Source organism: Cygnus olor, chromosome 6, assembly GCF_009769625.2.
Source record: "Cygnus olor isolate bCygOlo1 chromosome 6, bCygOlo1.pri.v2, whole genome shotgun sequence".
In the NCBI taxonomy this organism is placed as follows: Eukaryota; Metazoa; Chordata; class Aves; order Anseriformes; family Anatidae; genus Cygnus; species Cygnus olor.
In genome coordinates this window covers 20,232,872-20,260,684 of record NC_049174.1, presented here as the reverse complement: position 1 = coordinate 20,260,684, position 27,813 = coordinate 20,232,872, and the positions used below count along the sequence as shown (strand labels likewise).

At 39.3% G+C, this 27,813-nt stretch overlaps 3 protein-coding genes across 12 annotated transcripts in view; 1 reads left to right on the top strand and 2 right to left on the bottom strand.

The window, feature by feature from the left end:
* Window positions 1–654: 654 nt before the first annotated feature.
* Window positions 655–4,498, bottom strand: SPC25 (SPC25 component of NDC80 kinetochore complex). Its single transcript, XM_040562366.1, has 6 exons — window positions 3,842–4,498; window positions 3,688–3,753; window positions 2,749–2,895; window positions 2,512–2,616; window positions 1,864–1,962; window positions 655–911 (listed from the first exon to the last, which is right to left on the bottom strand). Exons 1-6 carry the CDS (start codon window positions 3,993–3,995, stop codon window positions 778–780), a joined length of 705 nt encoding a protein of 234 aa, XP_040418300.1. The 5' UTR covers window positions 3,996–4,498; the 3' UTR covers window positions 655–777.
* A 439-nt stretch (window positions 4,499–4,937) lies between these two features.
* On the top strand, window positions 4,938–14,085 carry G6PC2 (glucose-6-phosphatase catalytic subunit 2). The gene is made up of 5 exons (XM_040562361.1): window positions 4,938–9,014; window positions 9,338–9,447; window positions 10,268–10,379; window positions 11,164–11,279; window positions 12,556–14,085. The coding sequence occupies exons 1-5, from the start codon at window positions 8,797–8,799 to the stop codon at window positions 13,065–13,067; spliced, it is 1,068 nt and encodes a 355-aa protein (XP_040418295.1). The 5' UTR covers window positions 4,938–8,796; the 3' UTR covers window positions 13,068–14,085.
* Window positions 14,086–14,662: 577 nt separating this feature from the next.
* The window catches only part of ABCB11 (ATP binding cassette subfamily B member 11), a 67,762-nt gene continuing 54,611 nt past the window's right edge, over window positions 14,663–27,813 (bottom strand). For 6 of the 10 annotated variants that reach the window (XM_040562352.1, XM_040562353.1, XM_040562355.1 and 3 more), the window contains 9 exons: window positions 23,623–23,727; window positions 23,368–23,529; window positions 22,098–22,301; window positions 20,358–20,599; window positions 20,088–20,244; window positions 18,884–19,081; window positions 17,894–18,100; window positions 16,922–17,068; window positions 14,663–16,238 (listed from right to left, as the gene is read on the bottom strand). In XM_040562352.1, coding sequence (XP_040418286.1) covers window positions 16,038–16,238; window positions 16,922–17,068; window positions 17,894–18,100; window positions 18,884–19,081; window positions 20,088–20,244; window positions 20,358–20,599; window positions 22,098–22,301; window positions 23,368–23,529; window positions 23,623–23,727 — 1,623 coding nt within the window. In that variant the 3' untranslated portion in view covers window positions 14,663–16,037. Of the gene's footprint in view, window positions 16,239–16,921; window positions 17,069–17,893; window positions 18,101–18,883; window positions 19,082–20,087; window positions 20,245–20,357; window positions 20,600–22,097; window positions 22,302–23,367; window positions 23,530–23,610; window positions 27,709–27,813 lie in introns of those variants that run through there. The other 4 variants (XR_005821345.1, XR_005821346.1, XM_040562360.1 and 1 more) reach the window with 4 other exon arrangements.

The window sequence follows — 27,813 nt, the reverse complement described above, 5'->3', positions numbered from 1 at the left end:
TATATAAGCTAGGTGATTTAAAACACAGTTTATGTGAGACTGGGCAATGTTCTTAAGTGTTATAAGAGTAAGCAGCACCAGATTTAAATGGTCAAGTCTAACCTATTAAGAAGAGGATAATCATTTTTTAATATACAATATAATGGGTAAAAGCTATTTTGTATCATACACTAAAGACCATAAATCTAAAACCAGGCTGCAAAAAGGATAAATAGATGCAGCAGAAGCATAAGAAAAAAAAAAAGCTATCAAGCTAAGTGTTTTCTTACCAGGTATAGAACGTAAGAGGGTAATCTGGCTATCACATTTCAGAAAAAAAATGTATTTTTCAAAAAAAAATAGTTATGACTAGAACAAAGGTTTGGTTTGTGTTGTTTTGTTTTGTTTTTTTAAAATGTGCAACAGCCCCACTCACCTCCCACACCCCTGCTCCTTTGGCTTCCTTTTCTTTTGGGATAACTGTCTCAGAATATGAACAGAAGTCCTATGCTAACCCTGTTTGAAAACTCATGAAATAAAGGCCTTAAATCAAAGTTTAGCTACTGGCTACTGCATCCACATTTACATGTCTGGAGCCATTCAGGTTAAGTAGCTGATTATAACGTTGTTCCAAGAATGATCAAAAACGCCTCTAAATGACAGTAGACTAAATCACAGTTTTCATTATTTTTCTTTATTTAAAGATTAGAGTAAGACACCGATAAATAGATACTTACACAATACACAAAGGAAAAATAAGAAGTGCTCTATAGCTAGGAACAGATTTATAAGGTAAGTTTAGGCAGACTGTTTATAAGATAAAGCAGTGAAAGCCTTTCTGATGTTGGCAACAAATGCAGAGAAGTTGTTAGTTTCTCTCACTTTCAGCTGGAACTCTGCTATACAATCCAGAGGAGGAGTACAGGAAGTCACTGAAAATGACAAATTTAAAAAAATTACCAAAAATTCAGTATTAGTTGTTTTTCCAGGCTTATGAAATATAACGTAGTCTGCTATCTTGGTATGTTTTAGTTTCTGTCATTATGTTTGAGTAACCTATTAAATCATTTTCTTTCAGGGAAGACAAAGCCTCAAAAAAACATACAATTCTTTTTTGATTTCCAGACCTCCCACTCAGTGCTGTGCTCCTGCTTCAGTTGTTAGAGCAGTTCTCAGCCTGCCTCAAAAACTGAGGCACATTCCTAAACATTTTTGTTGCTCTGCAGGTGGGAAGACTGAAAACTGATGTAGCCCAGCATGTGATAAGCCTTTTATTTCAGCCCAATTTAGACTTGAATTAGTAAAAACTGCAGTCTGCTTTGTCCATACCTAGAGACATAGAGTCTGGAACATTCTTCTAGAAGCAACTCGGCACAGTACTCAAGTTACTGCTGCTGGTCTTTGTAAAGCTGTCTTTGCTATATAGATCTTGAGTTAAGAGCTGAACGGCTATCTGCAAAGAGGAATTCTGGATTTCTAGTTTCAATCTTTCTCCTATATCACACAATTGTAGGGAATTAATAGTGGGGAACCAAATTTTTTCTCTGCTATAGGCTTCTCAAGCAGATTGAGATACACCTGTCAACATAAGCATTTATTCTTGTGTAAAAGGAAGAGGCAACAAGTATCTGTCCCTGTATCTACTTTGTACCAAACAAAGCAGCAAACAGCAACTCACAAACAGAGGAGTGCCTGTTTTCATATAAAAAAGAGAAACTTAATTAAGTTACATTAATGCTGCGAAGTTTTCCATTAATAAATTAGAAGACAAAGATGACAACTAAACTGTATTTATACCCTTCTCTCCCCCACACATTTTTTTTTTTTTTTTAAATACAGAGATCAGATTCTGTCCTGTTACTTACAAATTTAAAGTCCACATACCTTCATAATCTCCCTGGTCATTTATGGAAAGGGTAAACACATACGGCTTGTCAGGATCTTTGTGGTCAATATGTCTGAATATAAACTGTAACTGTTCATCTAAAGCAGATACAAACAGAATTCATTAACACTTCGCTTTAGAGTCACAGTGATAAATAAAAATCACAATATTAGATCGTTTTAATTAATGCTTACAATACTTGCAAATTCAGCAAACCTCGTCTCTTTGCAAAACAAATACATTTTAATATACCATCTTCTGCCATTTGAGAAACAACAGTAATATCTGAGCTAAGGAGTGGGAGTAACTTAAATAACTTAAAGCTAAGTTACCAACCATTATCTTCCTCAGATTTGCAAAGACATCTGAACTGCTCTTCAATAACAAAAGCAGCTGTGAGCAAGAGCCACAGTTCAAGGCCAAGACTATGGCTGCTGACCAACCAGCACTCACTGTCAACAATGAGTAGTGTAAGCAAATGTGTAATTAAGAGAGGAAAATGACTCAATATAATACACTAGTCTACTACCAAGTATGTCTAAGGCAATTCTTCAGTTGTGTGAGCTATTATATCCTTCGCTACATAATTCAACGTAAACCACATTGTATCGCTGCATATGGAAACTAAGGAAACTACAAGAACTTACCATGAATTCTACGTATTTCCAATCCAAGCCGCTCTTCAAACAACTCTTTAGACTTGCAAAGTCGTTCCACTCTCTCCTTAGCAGCCTTGTTTTTAGAAGATATCACTAGAATTTTAAAAGCCACCAGAAGTACCAAGTAAAAATCAGTAAAGCACAAGGAAAAAAAAAACAAACAGTAGTAAAGCCCATCAAGAGCAAGCATTAAAAATGCTTCCTCCTCTAATTAAAAACTCTCACCTTCCTTTTTCTTCATCAGCTCCTCTTTAAGCTCTTGGATACTGTCAGTTAACTCCTTCTTTTGCTCTTCTTCATGGTTTAGGTTAGATTTTATTTCTGTCAAATGTTCTTGATTTTCTGATATGTGTTTATTCTGCCGAAGAATCTCTGAAAGGAAGCAAGAAAATATGAACATTTACAGCTGATGAATTAGGTTCCCACTAGTTAACACTCATCCATATAGTTTGAGGTGATTAAATAAGATCTAATGAAGTGCATACTGCAAGCATCAAATATCAGGATGAAGTAAAAGTTACTCAGAAGTAAACCTACAAAGTAGGGAGCTCCTCTGATACCGTCTGTATCATATGCGGTCTGCTTCTGCTGCCAGACACAATTTACATCTTCAAAGCACAAGGATGGTGAATCTTGTTCAGAGACAAACTGACAAAAAGTATGGAACAGTAACACTGACTGATATTACAGATTGCAACTATTTTTACCTGAGATTCTGAAATTCAGTTATAGAATTCAGAGTAGTTAATACTAAACTGATAAGCTGACCGTATTCTATTTTTAACATAGAAGAGGCATAACTACCCTCACAATATTTAATTAACAATTTGCAATATTTTACTAAGTAATTTATTTTTTCTATCACAGTCAGCAAGTTCTGGTACTTCGTTGTTTTAAGTGTAATCACTTGTTCATTCTTAAGCACCAAAAACACTACAGAGAAAACTTTTAACAAGTCTTTATTTTTTTGTATCATCAGTGAAATCCTCCAGCAAGTTGCTTTTGACTTGCAGTTTGCATCCTGCAACTGCATGTGTTTGATTTCTGTTCTATCTTCATTCTGACTTTACAGGTTACCTTTTAAAAGGGAAGTTAAACATGTTATTCAGCTGCATTAAGTTAATTGTAGAGATGCTAAAGAGCAAATAAAGCACCATACTGTACCATTTCTATACTCCTGAATTTTATCGATCATCAGGTCCCCTTCTTTCAGCTTCTTGGCCCATTTCTCTGTAAGGACAAGAGACTTCAGTTACCCGAAGAAGCCTGGGGATGGCTTGGAGAACGCGGGGGTGCAAGGACCGCGCAGCCTCCTTACCTGAGAGCACCTTCAGGGACTCCTTGCAGGAGTCCCTCAGCGCTAGGGTCTGCTTGAGCTGCTCCGTGCCATAAACGCCCTTCAGCTCGGCCCAGAACTCCTTCATTTCCCTCTCAACGAGCATTATGTCGTCCTCTGTCTTTACATTAGACATGGTCACAGGGCAGCGGCTGCGATGACCGGCACAGGGGGTGCTGCCGGCACAGCACAGCTGCAGGCTGCAGCCGGGCTCCTCCGCCGGGCCGCAGCCACCTTCAAACGGCCGCCGGCTTCCCGCCCGCCCAACGGCCGCTCTCCCACTGGCCGCCGCTCTCGCTCGCCTCGCAACAAACCCGCCGCTGATTGGCTCTAGCCGCAGTCGCACGTTAGGAGCCGCTGGGGCGGTAACGGCTGTGAGGGGCCGGCCCCGCCCCACGGAGCCTGCGCGGGCGGAGCCGACCCGTCAGGACACGCAGAGGGGGTGGTGTCCTTATCCCGCCGCATGTCCCCGGGGAGGACCACTCGTGAGGCGTGGGCTGGGGCTCTCCCAAACGGCCTCCAGCTGCCCGAGCCGCCTCAGGTTCGCGGCATAGCAGCCCGCCCGGCAGCACTGCCCGCCCCCCCCAGCACCCTGGGACGCCGCAGGGCTGAGACAGGCACCAGCTTTGACCCCAGGTAGCAGCCCTCAGCTCGTCAGGGAGGCTGCTCAGCGTTTGTGACCACACCTAACGAATTGCTAGCTTCAGTTTACTTAAGTGTTACTCAGGTGATCTCAGAATAACATAGACTTAATATAGCTTTGAGGATTGCTCTTTGAAACCATTAATTATTCTAATAATTTCCTCAACTACTACTAACGAGGAATGATTAGATGAAGGTGGCTGACCAAGAGAAAGCAGCTGACGCACAGTAGCATTTGCCTAAACCTCCCTGGGTCAGCTCAGCCCTAGAGCAGTCCGACCTTTGCTAGGGCAGCATGGGGCTGGTGAGCACTGCTGGAAGGCCTGAAATGTGGAAACAAAGTAAGAGCTTCTTAAATATTTCTCTTCTTGAATATATAATTAAGATACATCTTCTCAAGGGTTCTATTTGGAAAATGTTCATGCCTAAGAAAATAGTTGTCTGCTGTTGTATACGGTGTTTACTTGTGAACTGACTAAATTGCTAGTTAATCCTCATAGCTGGTCCAGTGCCAATGAAAACACCGATGTGGAAATCAATGTTATTGTTCAATTAACTAAACATAATGTAGCAGAAAGCTAGGCCCAGTACATAGGCCTCCATTAACAGTGTTTTAGAAAATGTTTACTTTGATGGTTTTTCCTTCCCTTGCAAACATTTGCTTAGCAACATCTGACATGGGTTATGTAACACTTGCTCTGATGTGTAGGTGTAAAGGAGATGTAAACATTTTGTCCTCTCTTCTGTGGTTCATCAACGTGATTTTTGGTTCTATATTATTACCAAGAATACACATAGTCTCTGTTTTTACATGTCTTGGAAAATAAACTGAGAAGGTACCAAGAAATTAAAAACTCTTTATGTGAACAGATATGATTGTAAAGGGTTATGCATTGCACAAAGAGCTCATTTGCTCGTGTAAAGACCAACCACTGGTTTTGGATTGTGTAAAGACCACAAACAAATCAAAAGCTTTGATTAAAAACTTAACTGCACATGCTTCCTGACTGTTTTATACAGATCACTAGCTTTCTTACATTTCCACTTGCTTAAATACAGCAAATAGTTTTATTTCTTATATATCTCAAGTGACTTAGAAAGACTAGGTGTATTACAGATACATCGTGCAGTGCTTTGTGTAGAAAAGCAGGGAGTAAAAGCCTATTGAGGAAGTAGTTCTCCATTGCTGGAGTTGAAACAAGTTCTTAAATACAGTATTTCCACACACGTTTCTCTATCTTTTCTTTGCTGGTCTCTGGAGCTAAAAAGAGGTTTAGTATCAGACTTTTATAGGTTGCCAAACATCACATGCAGGACAGTAGGTGACTCACATCAGCTGTTGATTGCCTGCGGGATGAGGCAGGACTGAGAGTGCTTCCAGGCATGATGAGAACATCGCCTAAACTGTCTCTCTCACAGAAACCTTCTCACCTGTTCCAAAAACTTCCTTCTTGCTGTTTTTGTCAACTGTGGATTTATTTATTTTTAAAATATTTTTTCTAAACATGACTGTATATCTAAGATGTACATGTTGCTGAAACAGACAGAAGGAATAGGAGAAAATTAAAGCTTTTGTTTGCTGTTAGCTGTTAACAGCATTATTCTGTGTTGATTATGTCTAAGGTGCTTATTTGTCTGTCTAAGCAGAAAGATAATTAGCAGCGTATGAATCAGCAGCAAAATATTTGCAATGAAAATTAATATCAGGACATTGGTATTAAAAGAGGTTACTTTACTGAGGTGTTGCCAAGACATGCCTTCCAACATTACATCAGTCACGTTTTTGTGGCGCCAAGGTGTGCCCGAATGGTTCTGTCTGAGAAGGAGGGTTTAGCCTGAGTGGACGCAGCACTGTCCCGGTGCTAACCAGGGGTGGACATTTTATTATTCAGAAATAATGCAAACATGCAAAAAAAGTTATTGAAATGGTCCTGCGCGTCTTGTACAAGAGAGGCAGTTTTTTCTGATACTATTAAATAACAATGGCATTCAAGAAAGACTGGAAGGTGACCTATTTTATTAGCTAGCGGTCTCTCCTGAGGACGTTACATTGTATCTTGATGGAAACTTATTGCAAAATATTTTTTCCTAATAGAGTAATAATTATTTATTTACCTTATTACAGTTGCTGCCTTAAATAAGTACTATAAATAAGATGGCTGTTACTCAGCCACCAACTTGACGTTTACATGAATACTTAGAGCTAATTATCCATAAACTAGACCGAAAAGCAGATGAAAGCTTCACATTCTCCACTTCTCTTACACACTAAACCCAGATATGTACAAAAGAGTGATTGTTGTTGTTGTTGTTATAAATTCTACTGATCTTTAATGGAGAGATGCTTTAAATTTGTAGCAAAGGGGTGTTTCCTCTAGTACTAACATGTAAAAAGCTATTTGGGAAAGATGTTTCTGAACAAATCATTTCTTGGGAAAGTTAGTTTCCACCAGATCACTTGCATGGCAGTCGCCATCCTGGGCACCCTGAAGAGCTCTAAGCTGTAGGGCTTGGCAAGAGACAAACCTCCCCAAAGATCTGCAGCTAGAAAGCTAGGAAATATTTATGTTGAAGTATCCTGAAATTTTGTTTTTAAGAGGGTTTTCTCTGAAATCAAGGGACACGTATTGAAGTGGATATTCAATTAATGTACGGAAAAGTATATTAGTAGTTGTTTCAGAAACATTCCGTGGAATTTTAAATCTTTTTTTTAACTGTAAGGTCTTCTATGTAGCTCGATGCAAGTGATAGCAATAAACAGTATAGGATTTACATCTGCTAAGATGTTTCTAAAAGCAGACTATTAATAGCTAGGTAAAGGTTAGACTGTGTCAGAAGAGAGGTCTCCTAAGTCCATTCAATTATCACGCCTTATTTGTTGATTCTGCTTTGTGTTTCCGCGTGACTTCCCTGACTACACATCATCAAGCTGCGTTAAGCCGTTAAGTCTCTCCTCAGCAAAGGTGGTGAGGCAGTCCGCATCTCTGTCGGTGTGGCTTGTGCTGTTTAGCCTGGGTGCCATGCAGAAAGTGGCAGGGACGTGCTTGGAGACCATACACAGCTGCTTTTGTTTTCTGATTGTGGTTGTTTCAGAAGCACAGGTTACCTTTAATGGAAGATAGGCCTGAATATTAGAGCCAGGTACAGAACTCAACTTCTTCCCTTGCATAGGACTGCCTATCAGACAATGGTTTCGTCAGGCTTTTGGCATCCATTTAATCTCTGGGAAAATCGTTTCTTATGTAGCCACCTCACAGATGAACACAATCTTTTCCTATGCTGCAGTTATTAATATTAAAGCTGCTAGGTCTGATGCACTAATACATTATTTGCTGTGTACTGTTAAAATCCCAGTGTGTGGAAGAATCTCCACCTCCTCTTGACCATTCATCCAGAGGAAGCCAAGGGCTTCCCTTGGAAGAACTGCAGGAAAACACTCCCAGCCACCCATTTAGCAAAACAGGTCTTGTTTCTGCTGGGCTGGGCACCAAGAAGGGGGCTGCAGTGGGTCAGGCTTCAGCTCCTCCTGGTGGAGGTGTGCAGCACCCCCACGGTGTAAGCAGCGTGCAAGGCTGGTGATGCTGAGTGAGATGATTCTGAGACTAAGCTTCATCTGCAGTGTGCCCTGAATAACGTGGCCTCTTGTACAAAGGAAACAGTTGCTTTTTTGTGCTTTGAGAAAACTGCTGCTTTAAGAGTGAATCTAGTGTCCAACAGAATCATTAATGTATGGATGATGGCTGTATTTTCCATGACTGAAAATGTGTTGTGCACAAACAGTATGGTTGCCAAATTCAGTTTCAAACTGAAATGAACAGCTTTAATGACAGTTCTGCAGAGACCAATCATTTGTGTATTCCTTCTATCCTTTATAGAGGCAACACTTAATGAAGTATACACACTACTAATGTCCATCCTGCAGAGAAATGAACTGTGAAAAAATTCAAGCAAACATGTTCCAACTGTTCATACAAAGGATTGCATAAGTCACGCATTGTGTTTCCACAAAACTTTCCCCACAATTTGCTGCTGATCAGCATGTACTTCACTTAGTTTCCTCCAATTAAAATTTGCAAACAGAAAAGCTTTCCAGTGCTAACGGACTCATGCTTTCCTGGAGATTTGGAGCCACGTGTTCCAGGAATGGCTGGGTACACCCCACCGATACAATATAAAGGCAACGTCAATCACCTTCTCTCGCTTTTTAATAGATCCCTTCCATGGTTCTCATTCTCCCTGGAAACTTAAGATTAAAGGAACTTTGCTATATTTCAAGTACAGTCTAACCAATTAAGATGGATCTCCTTCATAGCAATGGCGTGCTTATCATTCAGCATTTACAGAGGGACTACAGGGCTTATCAGGATTTCCTTAATTTTATGTCACATGTTGGAGATCCTCGTAATATATTCTCAATTTATTTTCCTCTCTGGTTTCAACTCAACCAAGTGGTTGGTACTAAAATGATATGGGTGGCTGTCATTGGTGATTGGTTCAACCTCATATTTAAATGGTAAGAAGTCGTGTTTATTGTAAAATTTGCCATTTCTAATGATGGTTACTGTATGTTCCTCGAGTTTAGAAAACATTCTGCAGATGGTGTAATGGTAGACTTTCCCTGTACTTATAACCTAGGAATTCACACTGAAGTTATTTAAGATGTGTTTGAAATTAAATTTTGATAAGACAAGAAGAACCTATAGCACTGTTATGGAATAATTTTGGCAGTATAGCTCTTCATATTCATTGTAAGTTTATCATGCTTTGTGGAGGTGTTCTTATATAAAAATATTTTTATTGCATCTTTGCTTCATTTTACTTTATTTTTTTTATTAGGATTTTATTTGGTCATCGTCCTTACTGGTGGGTGCACGAAACAGTGATTTATCCCAATCAGTCAAGCCCATGTCTTGAACAGTTTCCTATAACATGTGAAACTGGACCAGGTAAGAAATGTTGGAGATCACACTGATACATTTAATACAGTGTTTTCTGGAGGGGGGAGAGGATGTGACTTACGATGATTTTGTATGATGTAGAAATTTTGAGGTGGCCTATGCATATGTAACTTGTACGTTGTATGCTACAGCCCTAAGGGGGGTTCTGGTGTTTATAGAAGCAAGATGTCAGAATAACAGCTCAGGTTTCAGCATGAATATTTGTTAAATTAGGCTTGTGGCTGCTCAAATTGATGGAGGTGTATTTAACCACAAGTAGCTGAGGTATGCCATAACTTGAGGAATATGACAGAAATAAAGCAGTTTGACACATTCCCTGTAAGCATGTTCCTGCAGGAGAAATACACATTACTCAAATTTGTCATCCCATATTTTTTAATGCTTCTCTGACCCTTTGGGGAAAAATTATGGGCAACTAAATCTGTACAAATGACAACATTGTAAATACATTAGTATTCAACTAACAACTAGATGCTCTATTTTTTAATCATAATCGAAGTCTAAGTCATGGAAAAATACTATGCTTTCTGGTCAGGATACCAGCTCACCCCAGTATGGGTAAGCTGTTACCTACTTGATTTCTGGCAAATATTCTGGACTCTGTATAGATGAATCTTCTGAAAAATTAAGAAATCAAACTTTTGAGATGTAACTGACAACATCCTTTGAGGCTTTGTTAACCTTCCCCCCCCCCCCCCCCCCCCCCCCAAATGATTAGATGCCTGAGTAACTGACAATGGGTATTTTCTTTATGCCAAAGTTATAGTTGTCATTTTTAGCTTGAACTTTTCCTTTTTGTTTTTATTAGGAAGCCCATCTGGGCATGCCATGGGATCCTCCTGCGTCTGGTATGTAATGGTAACAGCAGCACTTAGCTACACAGTAAGGTGGAAGGATAAATCAGCAGTTACCCTTCACAGGTTAGCATCTCTCTGTTATTGTAATTCATTCTGATGTTTATTTGCATGTTATGTTTTTAATGCGCTTATTTTAACCACATATTCAGTCAGTTTTATCCAGTTCGTAAAAACAAGCAAACAAAAAAACTTTATTATGATTTACTTCAACTGAAGTCAAAGAATACGAAGAAGATTTGTGCATTTCTATATGTTGGTGTTTATTAACTTACGGTTATTGCATCGCAGTATCTGTGAATCAGCTCCTATTAAAGACTGTCAGGTCTTTTGTGTCAGATTTTTTGAATTATATTAAATGTTTTTACATGTTTTATCTTTTGGTTAGTACATAAATTTACTGCTTTGATCATAGTCATTCTTGATCATTTTAAAGCAAACACGTACAGAGGAGTTCAGTGTACCATGTTATTCGGCTCTGTGGGAAAGCCTTTTAATTACTTTGGTGGTTGTACTTTCCAAGCTTTATGAGGTTGTTCCCATGTTATGTGGATTTTGTCACCAAATTAATAATCTTTTGTGTTTAAATATTCTGTCACGATGCTAAATATGTTCAAGGTACTAGTGCTAATTTAACTTGCCACTGATGCCTTTCATCACTGGATGTAGCTGCAAGAATAACCTCTCTCGCTAGTACTTTAGTACTGACTTTACTCTTTGATCCTATGATTCTAAACTCTTCCACTTGTAAACCTCTGCTTGGGAAAAATATGAGCCCGATACAACTGGGCCTGTTGTAAATTACTACGTGAAATATCTTAATTTTTAAGAATCTTCCTTTTCTTTTCAGACTGACGTGGTCATTGCTCTGGAGTATTTTTTGGATTATCCAGATCAGTGTGTGCATCTCAAGAGTATTCATAGCAACACATTTCCCTCATCAAGTTATTCTCGGAGTATTTGCTGGTAATGTTGCTAATTTTACTATTTTTTTTCATTATATATGCAAAATCCAAACATCCTGAAGTACGATAAGTTAGAGATTTTCAGTAGTGCTACTCAACTTGCAGCTGCAGTGGTGCTCTGCACTCTCTGGAAGATCAAGGTTTGCTGACAGTCTGTCTTGTAATTGCCTTCCATACTTGCAAGGCAGTATGTATCTGATGTCTGTGACTCACACAGGAAGTGAGCTCTGCTCCAGATGACAGCCAACTCCGACTGCATTATTGCCACAGGCAATACACTATACAGTGTATACTAATACAGGCTAGCACTATAGTTTTTGTACTGGCTACATCTGATCTTTATCTGTGCTGCCTGGGTGGAAGGTAGCAGAGAGGAAATGGCTCCTATATGGCTCTACTTTCCTCTCAGGAGGAATCTATTTGGTGCTGTTCATTTCAAGGGGGAGGTCCGGGGCAAACCAGTATGTATGTAGTGAGGCCAAATGTTGGGCCCAGAGATCTGGGGCTAAAGTGAGAAAAAGCTAAGTCAGCAGAACAAACTCCCCAGGGGGATTTAGGAAGATTAAGTATGTGGGGGTGGTGTTTGGGGTTGTTTTGTTTTGTTTTGTTTTTTTCCTGAGTTGTGTGTTTCAAATTGGTATCTAGCATGGTCAAACAATGAACACTTTCTCTAGTATCTCTCAGATCTTGAGGAGGGTGACCAGAGCATGGAGTAGGGGCTGCCTGCTCCCATTCTCTTTAACGTATGCAGAGAAGGCTGTGCAGCACTGATAACAGCTTGCAGTCCAGCTGTCCCTTTTCACAACCAGGATAAAATGAATAAGAAAGAGGATAGTTGCATTCTGTGACTTTTCCTTCAACGCTCAAAGCCTGTGTGGGAACTGGTATTGAAAGCTGCATTGATGAGGCCAGCCTTTGAGTGGAGGCCTCTTCTAGAAAAGGAGTGTTCTAGTTTACATCCCATATTTGATAGGTTGTCATCTGGGAGATACAGTCAAGCCTAAGGCATGTCTCAGATAAAAAAAAAAAAAATGCAGTATTTGGCATTTAATGCTTTTTTTTTTTTTTTTCAAATTATCAAGTATGAGCGGGAGATATTTTTTGTGTGTACCACAGGACTGGTAAATTCTGTGTGTATATATGTATATATTTATATGTATGTATATTTGCATATATGTATATTTTGTCTTCAAAAGTCAAATTCTACAGGGGCAGTGTAAAAAATGCTTCTTCAACATGTGTGTTGTTCCCTGTAACACTGACTTTCTAATCCACAGGCATTCTTGTGGCAGAAGCATTTGAGCATGCCCCTGCTATTCAGACAGCAAGCTTGAGAATGTACATGAAGACAAGCTTGTTTCTTTTCATCTTTGCCCTTGGATTTTATCTAGTCCTCAAGCTTCTTGATATTGACTTGCTATGGTCTGTTCCAAAGGCCAAGAAGTGGTGTGCCAATCCAGACTGGATAAACATGGACACTACTCCATTTGCTGGACTGGTGAGGAATTTAGGTGCACTCTTTGGCTTAGGTCTTGGTATTAATTCTGAAATGTTTATCACAAGCTGTAAAGGTAAGAATAGCTGTAAGATAAGTTTCCGCATATTGTGTATAGGTGCTTCTTTAGCAACACTGCAGCTGTATAATGTTGTTAAGATACCTACTCATATTGAGTGTTTGTTCTACATTCTCTCTTTTTGTAAGAGTGCAGCTATGCCTCTGACTGTAGTTGCCTTGGTTCCGTACTGTGTCCACTCATTAATGAGGACAACTGAAAAGAAACTTAATTAGATAAGGTTTTGAAATGGTTGGCAGTGTAAGGATGGATATGAGCTGTTCAAGAACTCTCTGCAAAGACAGTTCTGCTAACTCGTTTTAAGATGCCACTGCATCTTTGATGTGCTCCTGGTAAGTAGCCAGCGTATCTAACATCTGCATGTTCAGGAGTGACTTCGGCAGCTCAAAAACATTAAGTAGTTGCTGACTTTATTCCTAGAAATATCGTAATGAAGGATACTGCAGTATGGTTTTCTAACAATACTCCGAGTCATGCCTAAGTTTTAAAGTATAATTGGATAGTTTTGTTTAGCTACTTGGTGGTCTTTTCGTTCTGTCCACAAACTAGACGGTGCTTCAGTTGTATATAGTGATATTCAATATTTAATTTTTTTTATAGAGATATTGTGTGCTAAACTACTAGCTAAGGGTGTGACAGTATTACACTACCTACAGCTGTACAGCTGGCCCTATGCACTGTGAAAAGGCCAACATAATTGTAAGAAAAGCTTTCTATAGGTTTAACTTATTGAGCTTCCTCAGCAAAACAGCTTCTGATTAGGCCAGATGAGGAAAAACATTTAAATTTGTCTCAGTTAGACTCTGTAGAATATATCATTGCATTACTGTGATTTTGTCATTTTTACTTTTTAAAAATGTCATATAAATCATGAATGCTAATGATTACACCTTTGATGTTGAAAATGCATGCGTATGATGTAGAAAATACTTGAGTCCTCTACTACACAGAGCAACAAATAAAGAAAGTTATCAATCACGAAATTATCTTGGCATATTCCCTCAAGATTGTTGTTCATGCTTCTGTACTGCAAAGGTAAATTAGTCTAATTCTCTCGGTTCAAGAGTCACAAGCCTGAATCAGTTAGTGGTTGTGTAAATCCAGAAAATGAAATTGCAGAGTAAATCATTGCAAGTTTATATTCTTGTATGCTTAGTTTATTTAAGCACAGAAGTAACTAATATTTTAAATATGTTTGTTATATAAAACCAATGCTCTAAATATATACATGGTCAGATACTTTCCCTTTTTCTTCTTTATTTAGCACCTGTTGTTGCATATTGCCTTTCAGTGCACAATATCTAAGCACTACTTTCCTTATAGTACTGAGTATACGTGCAACGTAAGGTTATAATATGGGTAATTAAGGCTGTCTACGTGCTATCTGATAACAACAAGGCTTAGAAGATGTAAGCATACTATTGCTTTTGGACTTCCAATTAGTGGGGGGATGACAGAAATTTGAAGAATCTTATTCAATTAGGAAAACAAGGTGAATAATTTTGAGCTGGCCCTTGGGAATGCACATGATACAAATTACAGAAGCAAACATAGAATCATTTAGGTTGGAAACGACCTCTAAGATCATCTAGTCCAATCTTTAACCTAGCAGTACCAACACGAAACAGGCTGTAATGATTAAAACAGACGGCCAATAATGCAGCTTTCTTACTCGTTTTCAGTTAAGGATTAAAAAAAACATGCTTCTTTAGGAAAAATAGCACTTTGATGTTGCTTATGTGATTTCACTAGGTTCTGATAAATGAATGCTATTACTGAAATTGTGTGAAAGCTGAAATTGTTTTTTTTCTGCTGCCTGGAATTAAGAGATGGATCCTAATGAAGTTTTCACCCTTCCAGCTTTATTCAAGTTTCAGCAGTTGGTACAGTTGCACGGTTTTGTAAGAAACTCCATGATGGTGTGGCTTGTTACAAACCACCTCACCACCCCCTGTAAGTTGCAGAATGACTTTGCCGGTAACAATCTATCGCTGCAAATAAAGTTTTAAATTTTAGTATTGTAATTTAGACTTTGTCTCCAAGTTCCCAGTTCCTAAAGGAAAGAGGCCCTTGTCCAGTAGACAATACCCAGTTCCAGAGAAACATGCAGTAGACCTTAAAACAAACTGTTCCAGATATGAGCTTCTGTCAGAAGGTAATTCCAGATCTTCATTATTCTTGAATGAACTGTTGCTGTATTTATCAACTCTGCGTAATATAAACAAGTAGCTAATTAAGGCTAATTTTTTTTTTTACTTTTACTGAATATACTTATGGTATTTAAAAATACTTCCCAAAGGCATTGTCATGCCTTCTGAAAAACACAGAAAACATATTATCCATCACCATCTCCACAGAAGTGATTTACATGACTGTGCTAATTAACTGTAGGATTTTACATTGATTTAATTAAAGCATTTATTCATATTTAAAATCTATTTGACACCTTTGAGTGGTGAGAGCAGGAGAACTGAGCCTTACCGGTTTCTGATCCTCTTTTTGATTTTTCTTTCCTCGGTATTGTGAAGCTGCTGCCTCCTTTGTGAGTACTTACTGGTTTTATTGGAAGGGTTACTGGTATGTCAAGCTGAGGGCTCCAACTTGTTAGCACTGCATGCAGTGGAAGCCCAGCCTCCCCCAACAACACAGCTGAAGTAGGCATGGCATGAAGTAGTGGGAAGGGTCAAGGTTCTGCACCCAGAGGAAGGGTAGCTGTCATAATCCTCTGCAGAACCATTAAGAGATATTTGAACCCTTCAGTAATACCACATCATGCTTTGGATTGTTTTTTTTAATCATACAGCTCACCTAGAGAGAAGTGGCAATTTCAAGAACACCAGACTGGAGTCTTCCTTGATTGCTAGTTGAGGAAGGACAGGACTGTGCAGTCTGACTGGGGGTGGTGGCAATTCCCCAGCTCAGCAAAGAAAGATCTCATTTTTGGGCTTGCTTTCCTTTTCACTTAGCAGTGGGCTAAGCTGCTTCCTGCATGCATGAGCCTATGCTTAGACCCCTGCAGGTGCCTGACAAGTTGCCTGACCCAGAAAGCTACATACATTTAAGGTACCATATAACTCTATATCATAGAGTACTTTGTGACACGAAGGAGTACCAGCATACACGTACCTCCTGCAGACTATTTGTTTCGAGAAAAAAAAAACCTTGACATTTAGTATCACAGCAGTTCAGCTAATCGGGGCTCCAGTGGTAACAAGCTTATAATACGCTCCTTCCATGGCCATCAGTTCATCATGGGTGCCCCTTTCAATGATGGTTCCTTGCGACATCACGGCAATGATGTCAGCGTTCTGGATTGTGGACAAGCGGTGGGCAATGACGATGCAGGTACGCCCTTCTCTGGCTTTATCCAGCGCAGCTTGTACAGTCTAAAGGCAACAAAGTGGGAATGGCAAATCAAGTTGGGGCTCAGAGCTGGAGAAAGCTGATTGCTTCAAACTCATTAACTATATTGTGCAATACTTGTACAAGTGACTACAAGGCTAAATTGAAGGTTATGTTATTGGTGTGCTTAGCTGGGTCGTGAACTTAATCTAGTAGCAGTACAAAGAAGGGACAGATAAATATACAAAGGAGTAGAAATTAAATGGTAAGGAAGGCCTTTTTCAGCTGTCATGCTGAATGTTAGCTCAGCCTGGATATGCTTCTAAATTTCTACCATTTCTCTAATCTGAGTGTAACCAAGCCATGCAAACTATTGCCCAAGCGCTTAGGCCCCACACTGTTTGTTTTTTCTGTGCAGAAGCTATATTTATGAAAGATTCCCACTGAATGCTTTGAAACCCAGGGAATTAATATGTACAGTACTTTAAAAGTGCTGCCTCTCATCAGCAGTCTAAGAGCCCCTGTAGCTTGCTGTTGTTTTTATGGCTATGCTTCTAGATCTTTCAAAAAGATCGTTAAAGGTATAAGTGCTGAATTAACAACGGTGAATACTTTTGCCGTGATGTGGTCTTTGTACAGCAGGATGTCTCTGAAGAACAGGAAAAGGTACTGTACATTCTAAGCCACTGCATTAACTTTGCCTTATTTCTGATCACTGCAAACTTACCTTTTCACTTTCTGTATCTAAGGCAGATGTAGCTTCATCCAGTAATAAAATTTTAGGATCTCGTATGATGGCCCTCGCTATAGCGATGCGTTGCTTTTGCCCACGAGACAGCTGGGATCCTTGTGCCCCAACATTAGTTTCATATTTCTGAAAAACATACGAAAAGGGAGATTTTTATCTAGGTGTAAACAATACATAAGTACGCAAACTGAAGGAGCAGCAGGAGAAGCAAGAGCTCTGACCATTGCTGTCTCTTCCTTAAAGAACCCAGCAGAAATAATACTCTGGGAGTAATACAATGTTCAGGGAGGCATCTTTGAACCATGTGTTTTAGTATGCTGACAGGCCTGTAAGAAAATTTAATGGTAAGATGATGGCTGATTTGTCTGATGCAAAAGATCCCCCCAACCTAGATTTGGGTAAGAGGCTAAAAGTGATTGACGGGCTCATTGGACAAGTGCTTTGTTTGGGTGCCTAAATTGTATTCGTACTTTTTGTATTCTTACAATTTATGTCTATATTGTTTGTGCATTTGAATACTTCCTAAGTGAACGTGAGCAGCCAGCTTCAAATATTTTGATCTAGGGCATCATACCCTAATTGCAAGACAACACTCCTACAGCTGGGAACAGGAACTATATTTCCTGACTCAGTATAATGCTTTGACTGCTGAACTGTGCTTCCTCTTCTTTCTTGTCAGTTGACAAGAAAATCTTCCGTTTTCTCCTAATTTAGAATTATAAATGTTATTTTCAGTTTTGTAAATAGTTGCCTATCGAGTAAGAACAGAGGGACAGCTTGCACCCAAGCTCTCAGGAACAAAAGGAGGTGTCTTTGCTCCTACTGGTCTAGTTGTAAAAGCAAGACAAAAAGAATTCACTTCAGCAACTGTAACTGGTTTTGGTGAGCCTCCCTGCAGTGAATGCTGAGCAGCCTGTCCAAGTCTCACAGCCAAGCCTCAGCTGTACTTACTTCAGGAAGTGACATAACAAAGTCATGCAGCTGAGCCTTCTGGGCTGCTTCTATGACTTTTTCCATCGTTGTGTCTTTGCTGTTACTGCCATATTTAATATTATCAGCAATGCTGCAGTCAAATAGCACAGGCTCCTGGGACACCACTCCAATTTTTGATCTAAGAAACTGTACATTTACTTTCTTGGTGTCATGTCCATCTATTAACTAGTAGGAAAAAGGAGAAAACATGAAATGTAATTCCAAAACAATCTGCAAAACCCAAATAGTTTACAGCAGAACTAAATGATTTAGCCATATTACTTGTACTTTAGTAATTAGTAATTTAGTAAGAATCTGCTTACACTTCTTTTTGTATGATGAATATTTTCTGTGTCTGTGATCCAACCAAACACTAAACCATTTGCTTAATCTTAACTCCAACTAAATTATTTAATTGCTTAAGGTTAGGAACATGGTTTATTGCTTTGCTGGCATAGTGATTACAAGACTCATTTTTTGCAAAGATCTCAGACTGGATGATTAAGTATTTACATGAGAAAAAGTTATAACGGCTTTCTAAGATATCAGTAATTGAATAACTGGAAGATAAACCTAGACAAATGCAACCCACAAAGAATTTGCACGTTGAGGCTATACATTTAGTGATGTTCCAGACTCTTTGTTGCTTCAGTCAGGCTTGATTCTTGCTTGTGCTCCCACAATGTCAACCACACATTATGTGTTCCATACAGGAGCTACCACAGTGAATGCCTGCAGCCTACATAACGCGAGAGGGCAGCTGAGGTTTGCAGTATTCTCATTTTGCCTGAATACGTTTGAGTTGATACTCAGGGAGTTGTCTGAACAGTCTTCATTTGTCTGAGGAGCTGAAACCCCAAACTGCGTATGTGTGCTACCTTGGCAAGGTTGGACAGTAGGACGCATTCAGAGGAGTCGTTGTAGCATTGCTGGAAACAACAGTACACAAATCGTGCTTGCTTTGCTTACCACGCTTCCTTTCTCAGGGTCATAGAAACGCTCCAGAAGCTGGACACTGGTGCTCTTTCCACAGCCGCTACTTCCAACAAATGCCAAAGTCTGGCCAGGCTTCACAGCTACAGAGAGTCCTTTCAGGACCTGAATATCAGGCCGAGAAGGGTATGTGAATTTACAGTTAAGAAATTCAATGCTTCCCTTGAAATCATCCTAGGGGAAAAATAAGAAAGACACTGCAATGAGTTCAAGCTTGAAACTGAGTCATAAAGTACAAAAGAACTCTTCCTCTAATTCCATTCTTGCATCTGTCATTTAAAATGTTGTATTAGTGCTTATGAAATTAGCCCAGAAAGAGGGATTAGAAATTTACTGGTGTAGTTGTTCAACAGATGGTCATTAGTCATCACACTATTGCTCTACTGACATGGCCCTGTACTACACCAGCCAGAGGCACCAACTGGAAGTGGGATCACCTGGCAAATTGGAAAGTTATTTATTTTTAATACAGACACTGTTTAAATCCAAATTTGGTGATCATGTAAACACATCTGTGCAAAATGCTTAAAAAAAATCAACTGAACTTTGACCAGATTTCCTCTATGTTTTTAATATTACAATTTTCCAACTTTCTCAGAATTGAAAACTTACTAAATTCTGAAAGGAATCAAGATACCCTATTTTTATGGTCTGAGCAAAGTATTTAATATACTTGTGACAATTATTTTAAAAATTCCTTAATTCTGAAAAAGCTAAATCAAAATTAGTTTTTTGAATTTGCTGAGTCTGACTTTTCCATTGACCAAAAATAAAGCATTTTAATTTTGTCTCATTCCAAGATGACTCTCCTTCTCAAAAACAACCTCAAGTTTTTGATATAACTACCTTGTAATTTTTTTTTTATGTTTGTAAGTGGTTTTATATGTGAACTTTGGAACAGAAAGCAAAAGCATGCTATTCTGTGAGTCATCCCAATTACTCCTATTCTAATTCACAGGAGTTTTACCAAACAAATTCCTAATAATTATTCATAATAATTCCAAATTCCTAATAACAAATTCCTAATATTTATCCAAACAAATTCCTAATAGGAATTCATATTAGGAATTTGTTCCAAACAAATTCCCAATCCTCATTGCTTTTTAAATTGTTACTGCAACTTCAATGCTTATATTGAGCTGAGCAACATCTCAAATTACTCATCTGTCTCCACTCTTACCCATTTTTCCCCTTTTTCACTGTAAACACTGATTTCAGGAACCCGATCAATGAGTTGAAAAAAACGTGCAGCAGATGTTTTGGCTTTGGCATAGTTCGGGGTGTAGGAAGAAGCTCTTCCCAAAGCAGTCCCACTGGTCACAATAGCAGAGATCACCCTGCAGGAAAGGGGAACACGGTCATTCATGGGAAGCTGTAGGGAAACTGCATGCTCCACCCAGACCAGCACTGCTGGAGAGGAGCCTGGGTCTCGCTCCAGGCAGGCTCCTACCTGAAGACAAAGCTGTAATGGAGTCCTTCAGTGTCAACCAGAAACCCTCCGTATCTGTAAGAGACTGAGTTGGCAATGAACACTATGCTCTGGGCAAAGCCAAAGGAGATTCCATAAACGTTTGCTTTTTTGATTGCAGCTCTGTAGGGCATGTCCAGGTTCTTCTCAAAAGTGTCAATAAACATTTTCTCTTTCCCTATCCCAGCTACAGTCCTGATGTTAGAGAGGGCTTCACTGGCAATCTGGAGGAGAAAAAACAATTATGAGTAAGATTTCCTAATTTTTACTTGGAAAAGTAGTGCTGCTCTTTCACAAATGCAGGGCATTAATCACATATAAGTTTATTCAAATACAATACAGACTGGCCAAATATTGGCCAACCTAAAGAGAAACTTTATATCAACCGCTTCTCTACTACCATCCTCAGTAGCAATGCTCTGCTCCATTAAAGCGAAGTTACTGTAAGCCCGCTTACAAAATCAGGCATGTGCTCTGCTTGTGACTTTTTTATGTAGTGAGAATAAATGTGTCCAACAAAAAAGTTTTACGAACACTATTATTTCCTTGATTGCATGTATTTGTTAATTAAGCATGTATATTTCAATTATATTACTTATTTTACTTACTTATACCAGTAATCAGGGTAGAAGGTAGAAGGGTTGTTATCCCCAACTTCTGTTTCATAAATTAAAATCACTTGAATGTGCTGTCTTTCCATTCCATCTCAACCCTTACTGTTTCTCTTATGTCCAAACAAGCCTGATGCGATGGAACATATAAAGGGAAGGTGATATTTTGACTCTAATAGAAGTGACATGAGGATTTTTACCTTGCACATAGACAGAAAGTAAGCAAATTCTTGTCTATGTACAAAGAAAATGTAACATGGGAAACTGTGAGATAATCCCCATGATCCTTCCCTAACCTGGAAACCTCTCCGGAGCCTTAACTAATCCTAGGTTTTCTATTATACTTATTTCCAGTCAAAATTTGAGATTCTATCCCCAAAATAGCACTACAGTTTCATCTATAGGAGTAAATTTACAGTTTGTTTGAGCCAAGTTTCACCGTACTTATCTCAAGTAATTTTATTCAGAAGTTGTTTTAATAACACTATAGTTTGTCTGGAGTTTGATAGTCATTTCAGGGTGTGACACTTTCCTATGTTTACAGCTTATGGCTGTTTTCAGAACATACAGAGAGATATAAATCATTACAAAGTATTCCATTCAATTTCAGGGTATTTTTTTTCTGGCCAAATTTAAGGGTCAGATCTGTTGCATTATCACAAAATGTGAAGGTACAGAGCGGTACGGTGAATTTGATTGTTCAGACTGGACTCTTCCATGTTTAGCAGTCAGTATGGATCACTTCCTCACATTGCCTGTCTTCTAACTCCCCTGTATTTATGATGCAGTTTGGTTTCTGCACTGTTGAACTAGGTGTATTCAAAAAGGATCAGGCTCTGAGTGATGTACCAGAACTCAGGGGCCCTGATCTCAACTCAAAGGAAGTTGGGTGTTTCAAAGGCAGCAGGCCACCCCACGTTACACACAGTAAATATTTTTGTAGCTAGGGAGTTCCCAGTGGCATTTCAGTATTTTTACAAGCTGAAATTTTGCAACTTATTTGCAAAAAATTATAAGTTTCATTACATTTGAATTGCTGACAGTCCCAAATTCCCTGGTTTTCAACTGTAAAATATAAATTGACTGCAAATACAGTTTTTAAATAACTTACCCGTCCAGTAGCTTCCAGAGCCTTCTTGTCCTGAGCAGCAAATCCTGTCAGCATTTTAGCCTGCACAGCTCCAGACAAGGCCAAAAAGGGCAGGAAACACATTATGACTAAACTCAGTTTCCAGCTGAAGTAGAAAGCAATAATGATGGCCACCCCAATATTGGTAAAGGAATTGACGATCATTCCTATCTGCGATCCAGTTGCCTTCAAAGAAAAGAAAAAAAAAAAGATATGATTGACTTGTGCTCCATTAGTAACTTCAATAATCTTTAAATAATTCTTCCTATAAAACTGTAGCAATCTCTAAATGATATTAAAATATGCTCTGAAGAGGCTTGCAGATGGTTTCTCTGAGTCTATGGAAATTCCTGCTGACAGGGGGTTTGGGAACCTCTTCTCTCATGTGCCTGTTAAAGTCTTAAAACTTCCAGAATTAATAGTTTTTAAAAACAAATCCACTATCTTCAGTCATGCTGAATCAGGCCCATTACTTGTAACAGAAACATCTGTATGTTTCCTTCATTTCTAGAAAACTACTTGCACTGGGGCCAAGTAAAATGGTGTCTGACTTACATCTAACAAAGCATCAGTTCAGATAGGTCGTGTGCTTACAGCTCAGCATGATTTAATCCTCATCCCCTAAGGAAAACAGCACATGGTGCTAGTGGTTCACTTTCCCAAATAATAAGTCACACTGAAATTGGCTGCGTGGATCCCTGGCTAATGCACCCGCCAGTACTGTCAAATGGTTTTTAAGTGGACTGTCAGTTTAAATCAAAACTGTCACAAACAGCAAGAACAATATCATGCCAAACACTTGAAAACATGATTACTGATGAATGTTGCTAAAATAAGAACCTGACGTTTTTGAAATAAACACCTAAACATTGTGGCAAAAAGCTAATGCATCCTCAGAAAAAATACATCAATGACAGTTCTTGGATGTTCCTCCTGGTTCCACTTAGGTGGTATTAACTTCATTGATTTTTGTGGTTTTGTTTTGGTAATACAGACACGAACAATAGTCAGTAAACAGTGATCCTAGTTGTACTTTTAGCTAAATACAGTGATAGTTGTTCCAAGTTCACAGTCTATGATAAACAGAAAAAAGCTTAATTGGCTGATCAGCGACAGATCTACCCTGACTTTGCCTTTTGCATGCTAGTTAATGTCTGTGATGATGTGCCAAAATAGGCCTATAGTAAAACTATACTATAGTAAAACTTTACTATAGTCTGTGCCTATAGTAAAACAGTGCTTAAGGTCTTACCCCTTGGACTTGTGATGCATCTGTTGCAAGTCTTGTGGTCAGGGCACCAGGGCTGTTCCTCCGGTCATCAAACCAGCCAATGTCTTGCCCTAGCATTGCCCGGAAACCAATTTTCCTTAAGCGTCTTGTAAGCAGCTCACCAGACTTGGCAAAGGTGTATCCCTGGGGTGCAAGACAATAAAAATTTTGTACAGGAAGAGATACACACAGAGTAAGGGATAAGAAACAAATTTACTTACATTGCACTGCTATTACCTGTAAAAACTGTGTTAAAAATGAAAGAAGTCCAATGAAGACAAAGAGCAGGCAGACACCATTGATCTGGGTTTTTTGTTCTTCTTCATCAAGAACGGAGAAGGTCTTTGAAAGAAATGCATGGTGTAATATTAGAAGTGTCAGTTTAGGTACAGGTGAAGAAGGAAGGACAACACCAAAGGAAGTCCCCGGCTGAGTCCCCCCTCTTCAAAGAGACAGGACCACATCTGGCCTCTATGGCTCAAGGACAGGCAACCTGGGTGCATACTACTCTTCTCTGGCTCAGAGTCTGTCCAGAAGGAGAGAGGACAAAAGGAAATGTTATTCTGCTGCCTTTGAGCAGAAATGTGTCTCCAGGAGGAGAAGTATCTGTGTGTTCTTCCCTGTTTCCAGAACCATTAATTCACGACTTCTTCTTGTCAAATGCAGAAGCCCTGCCTAGAACCAAAGCCGTAACACAGGGCTCTCCTTCACCCCTAATAAATGCCCACTTACTTCCCTAGGGTAAGCCTGGGTACAGCATACTGCTGTTAAACAACAAGTTTATTATATTCGGTGTCTACATAGACTGAGATTATTTGCTGTCCATGCATAGTTATAATTATCAATCGCATTCCTCTCCCCCCAGTATTGGCTGATAACCAGAATAGCAATAAAATAAATAACGTAGGGACAAAGAGACGCTGCAGCAGCTCCCTGACCTCCTCTCTAATCTATGACAATTTGAACTTTACTGGGCCATATGAAATAAAGCACTCATAAGTCATTACACTTTAGGATGACTCTCCTTGCACAACACTAAAGATGTGCTTGCTGTAGGTAGGCTTCAAGAGGAACCTATTGTTTTCTACTGAAGGAGTGTGGATACGTGTTTATTGCTGAGTACTTAAGAAAAAGCATTAGAGCTTAAAGTACAGCCCCTCCATCCTGCCCTGCTCCAACCTCCATGAAATTTTTCTTTTATCAGCTGTTCTTTATATCTGGTCTTCTTCAACAACTGTTGGTGTTACTGGCTGCTGCTGAAGTAGTGGTACAAATCTAAGAAGCCATCTTTTAGCAATTACTTCCACTCACAGCAGTTGATATGTAGGTCAGTTAACTTATCTGCAGTTGTTGAACTACTTCTGCTACTCACAGGTATAAGCCACAGTTCATGTTTGTACTTCTCTGCTAATGTTAAATTCATTCTAATTGGATTTCACAGGTAAAAACTGTGATAAATTGCCTCCCATCTCAACTTCTCAGCCTGCTCCCTATGTAGTTAAAAATAAATTGTGCATTTGAGCTTTACTTACATCAAAACTATCTTAAACTCTTCTAGGTTAGTAGCTAACATTAGAAAGAGAATAAGAAATTTTCATTACAGCTGCAATGTACAAAATTTCCACAAAAATAAACTTAACTCCTATCTTAAAAGGTCAACCCAAGTTATTTAGTGTTCAAAGTGATCCACACATTAAAGTAACAGTGAGGAATTAGAGCCTGAATTTGAGAAAAACAAATAGCTGTTCTCTATTGGGAATTCTACTTAAAGTGCTTTTAACTTTGTACATAAGTACCTTGGCAGCAAAATAAATCCTGCAAAATCCAGAATGATAATATCTAAACAGCACTTAGCAATCCAAGCTAAGGTCTGCTCCAGTGCCGTGCTGTGATACTACTTTTCACTAGCAAGGCATATTACTTTGTCAGACTAATCTTTGTTTGAAGAAAGTCACCAGATACACTCTGATGCAAAGCTCTTATTTTAATCCATCATAATAAGAACAAAACATACAGTAGTCTGCTGCTTTTCCTATCCCCTTAATGAAATTCACTGTAGCTTCAGTAGTTTGTTTCATCCTGATTTGAACAGGTTGTGAGCAACTTTCAACTGTCTTTGTAACTTATGTATCTAGAAAAGATACAGCATAGTTTTCTTTCCATCACATGTTCTATTTAAACAATTGGACCGAATGAAGCATACAAAGGTGAACAGATGAACCGTGAACGGGTAAACTGTGTCCTGCAAGAATTCTGGATTTGAGAATTGTTGTAACAGTATTTTTAGTATCACCATGGTATGCACTATCTAGACAGGAAGGTAAAATGCACTTCATTGTAATGGTCATGTCACACATATTGTTAGCATAACACATAACCAGCAGAGTAACTACTCATCATCGCATACATTTGTTAATGTGTATGTGATGTTAATTATAGTCCTAAGGTACTGTTTCTGTTCTCCAGGCTGAACAACCCCAACTCCCTCAGCCAGTCCTTCAGAGGAGAGTTGCTGCAGCCCTTTGATCATCTTTGTGGCCCTCCTCTGGACTTGTTCAAATACGTCCATGTCCTTCTTGTGCTGGGGGCCTTAGAGTTGAATGCAGCAGTCCAGGATAACATTGTTTGGAAAGAGATCTCTGTATTGCAAACAGTTGGAACACACCTTGGAACACACCTAAGTTTTGCTAGCAAATGATTGATTTCCCATAATCAGACAGTTCCACAATGGGAACCAAAGCACAGAAGGAAGAAACAACTGAGAAACATGTTTCACAGGTACACTTCTGATCTGAACTGAACAGCTAAAAAGACATATCCAGTATTATCCAGCTCTTCACTGACTTTTGGAGACTAATTTCTGAGCACCTTCAAGGCAGACTCTGCTAAATTTACTCTTTCATTTTATAGCTGTGGGGATTTTTCCCCTCACTTCTCCGGTGTATTGCTCCCAGAGTACAGGCCCACATGTCTGTCACAACATCACTGCAGATAGTCAAACAGCTTGGAAAGCAGATGCATGTTCCATCTGCCTGCCTTCCTTGGCAGCAGGCAGAAATTTCTTAAGTTTATGAATAATAAAACACAGATGTTGGACTTTGCTCATGTTGGTTGTGGCTTGTTTTTTCTTGCAGCCTTTATTTCCATGAACTCGGACCTTCAAGAGGAGGAATGCATCCTTGGCAATAAAGGCATTCAGCATCTTGAAGGATGACTTGAGGCCCTGACCTCCCAGTGTTTAGAAAACCTAGCTCTCAAAAGGAGTCAAAGGTTAGATTCATTGCAGACTACACAAAGCAGTGCCTCACCTGCTGCCTAGTGAAATTCACAGTCCTTAGCATGAGGTCTAGACAACAAATGTTTGGAGACAGCAGACCTGAGGCTAAAAGGCCATAGCGTATTGGCCAGGAGCCACTAAGTGGATCATCAGGGACAGCCTTAGTAACTTCCTGGAGAGGAACACCAAAGCCAAAACACCCACCTACTCCACCGCACCCCACGGAAAACAACAGTGAAACCTCCAGTTTCTAGAGGCATGTCTACCCCTTAGATCCTACATTCTTTGTACACATAGATACCTAACATGACCTAAACAAATAAATGGGGATTGCAACACAAGTTTTACCCTCTCTCAGGTAGTTACCTAAACCACTAAACCACACTAGCATTCCCATTTTCTTCCCAGTGAATTTGTCATTACTTTACCCAATAAGAAACAGCATAAATCCTCCTGATTCTTGACAATTTAGGGCACTTTCCTGGGCATTGGTTACAGCAGTGCTGAATTCCTTCAGCAGCTCTCCAGTTTCAAAATAACTTGGCAAATGTTTTCCCCAAAAAGCTGTTTTACAAAAGGAGGAAGCATTCTCTCTTTCTATTCCAGCAAGTGTTTGAAGGAAAAAACAGACACAGTTGAACTCTTGAAAAGTTTCAAGCGAGGCTTGATGGTAACACATTCCTTAGCGAATGACAAGGTTTAAAAACACATTCCTGTTTCCTGCTTCTTTCATACTTGTTGATGCAAATCTACTTTCTGCTGGCAGGTATGAAACCTGTTACAATGATCTATCTCTCCCTGGGCTTTCTGCAGGGAGCAGACAGCAAAGAGCTGAATGTTCCTGTAATGAAATACGAAGAAAAATGTGAAGTATTTTGGGGGTCTGATCCAAAGCTTTCTTAAAGGCTTGACCAAGACTGCAGAATGAAATGCTGCATGGAGGGACCTCTGCAGGTGTCCCTCCTCACTGTACCTGGATGCAAGGTATAGCTTGTCTCACCTAAAATAAATCCTGCGTGTGTGCAGAAACCCACTACCAACAGCTCCTGGAAAGTGAACGTGAGAGATAATGAAGCACACATGACAAATGCTAACAAGCCTGCCCCGTCAAAGAGCTCAAATGATAGCGTGATGACAATGATATAAATATC

Bases quoted from the DNA above. Each gene is read 5' to 3' on its own strand.
- G6PC2 (XM_040562361.1), top strand. From the start codon at position 8,797: ATGGATCTCCTTCATAGCAATGGCGTGCTTATCATTCAGCATTTACAG. The intron at 9,015-9,337 runs GTAAGAAGTCGT...TTTTTTTATTAG, and splicing joins TTCAACCTCATATTTAAATG to GATTTTATTTGGTCATCGTC. The intron at 9,448-10,267 runs GTAAGAAATGTT...TGTTTTTATTAG, and splicing joins AACATGTGAAACTGGACCAG to GAAGCCCATCTGGGCATGCC.
- SPC25 (XM_040562366.1), bottom strand. From the start codon at position 3,995: ATGTCTAATGTAAAGACAGAGGACGACATAATGCTCGTTGAGAGGGAA. The intron at 3,754-3,841 runs GTAAGGAGGCTG...TTGTCCTTACAG, and splicing joins GTCCCTGAAGGTGCTCTCAG to AGAAATGGGCCAAGAAGCTG. The intron at 912-1,863 runs GTATGTGGACTT...TGTCATTTTCAG, and splicing joins TGACCAGGGAGATTATGAAG to TGACTTCCTGTACTCCTCCT.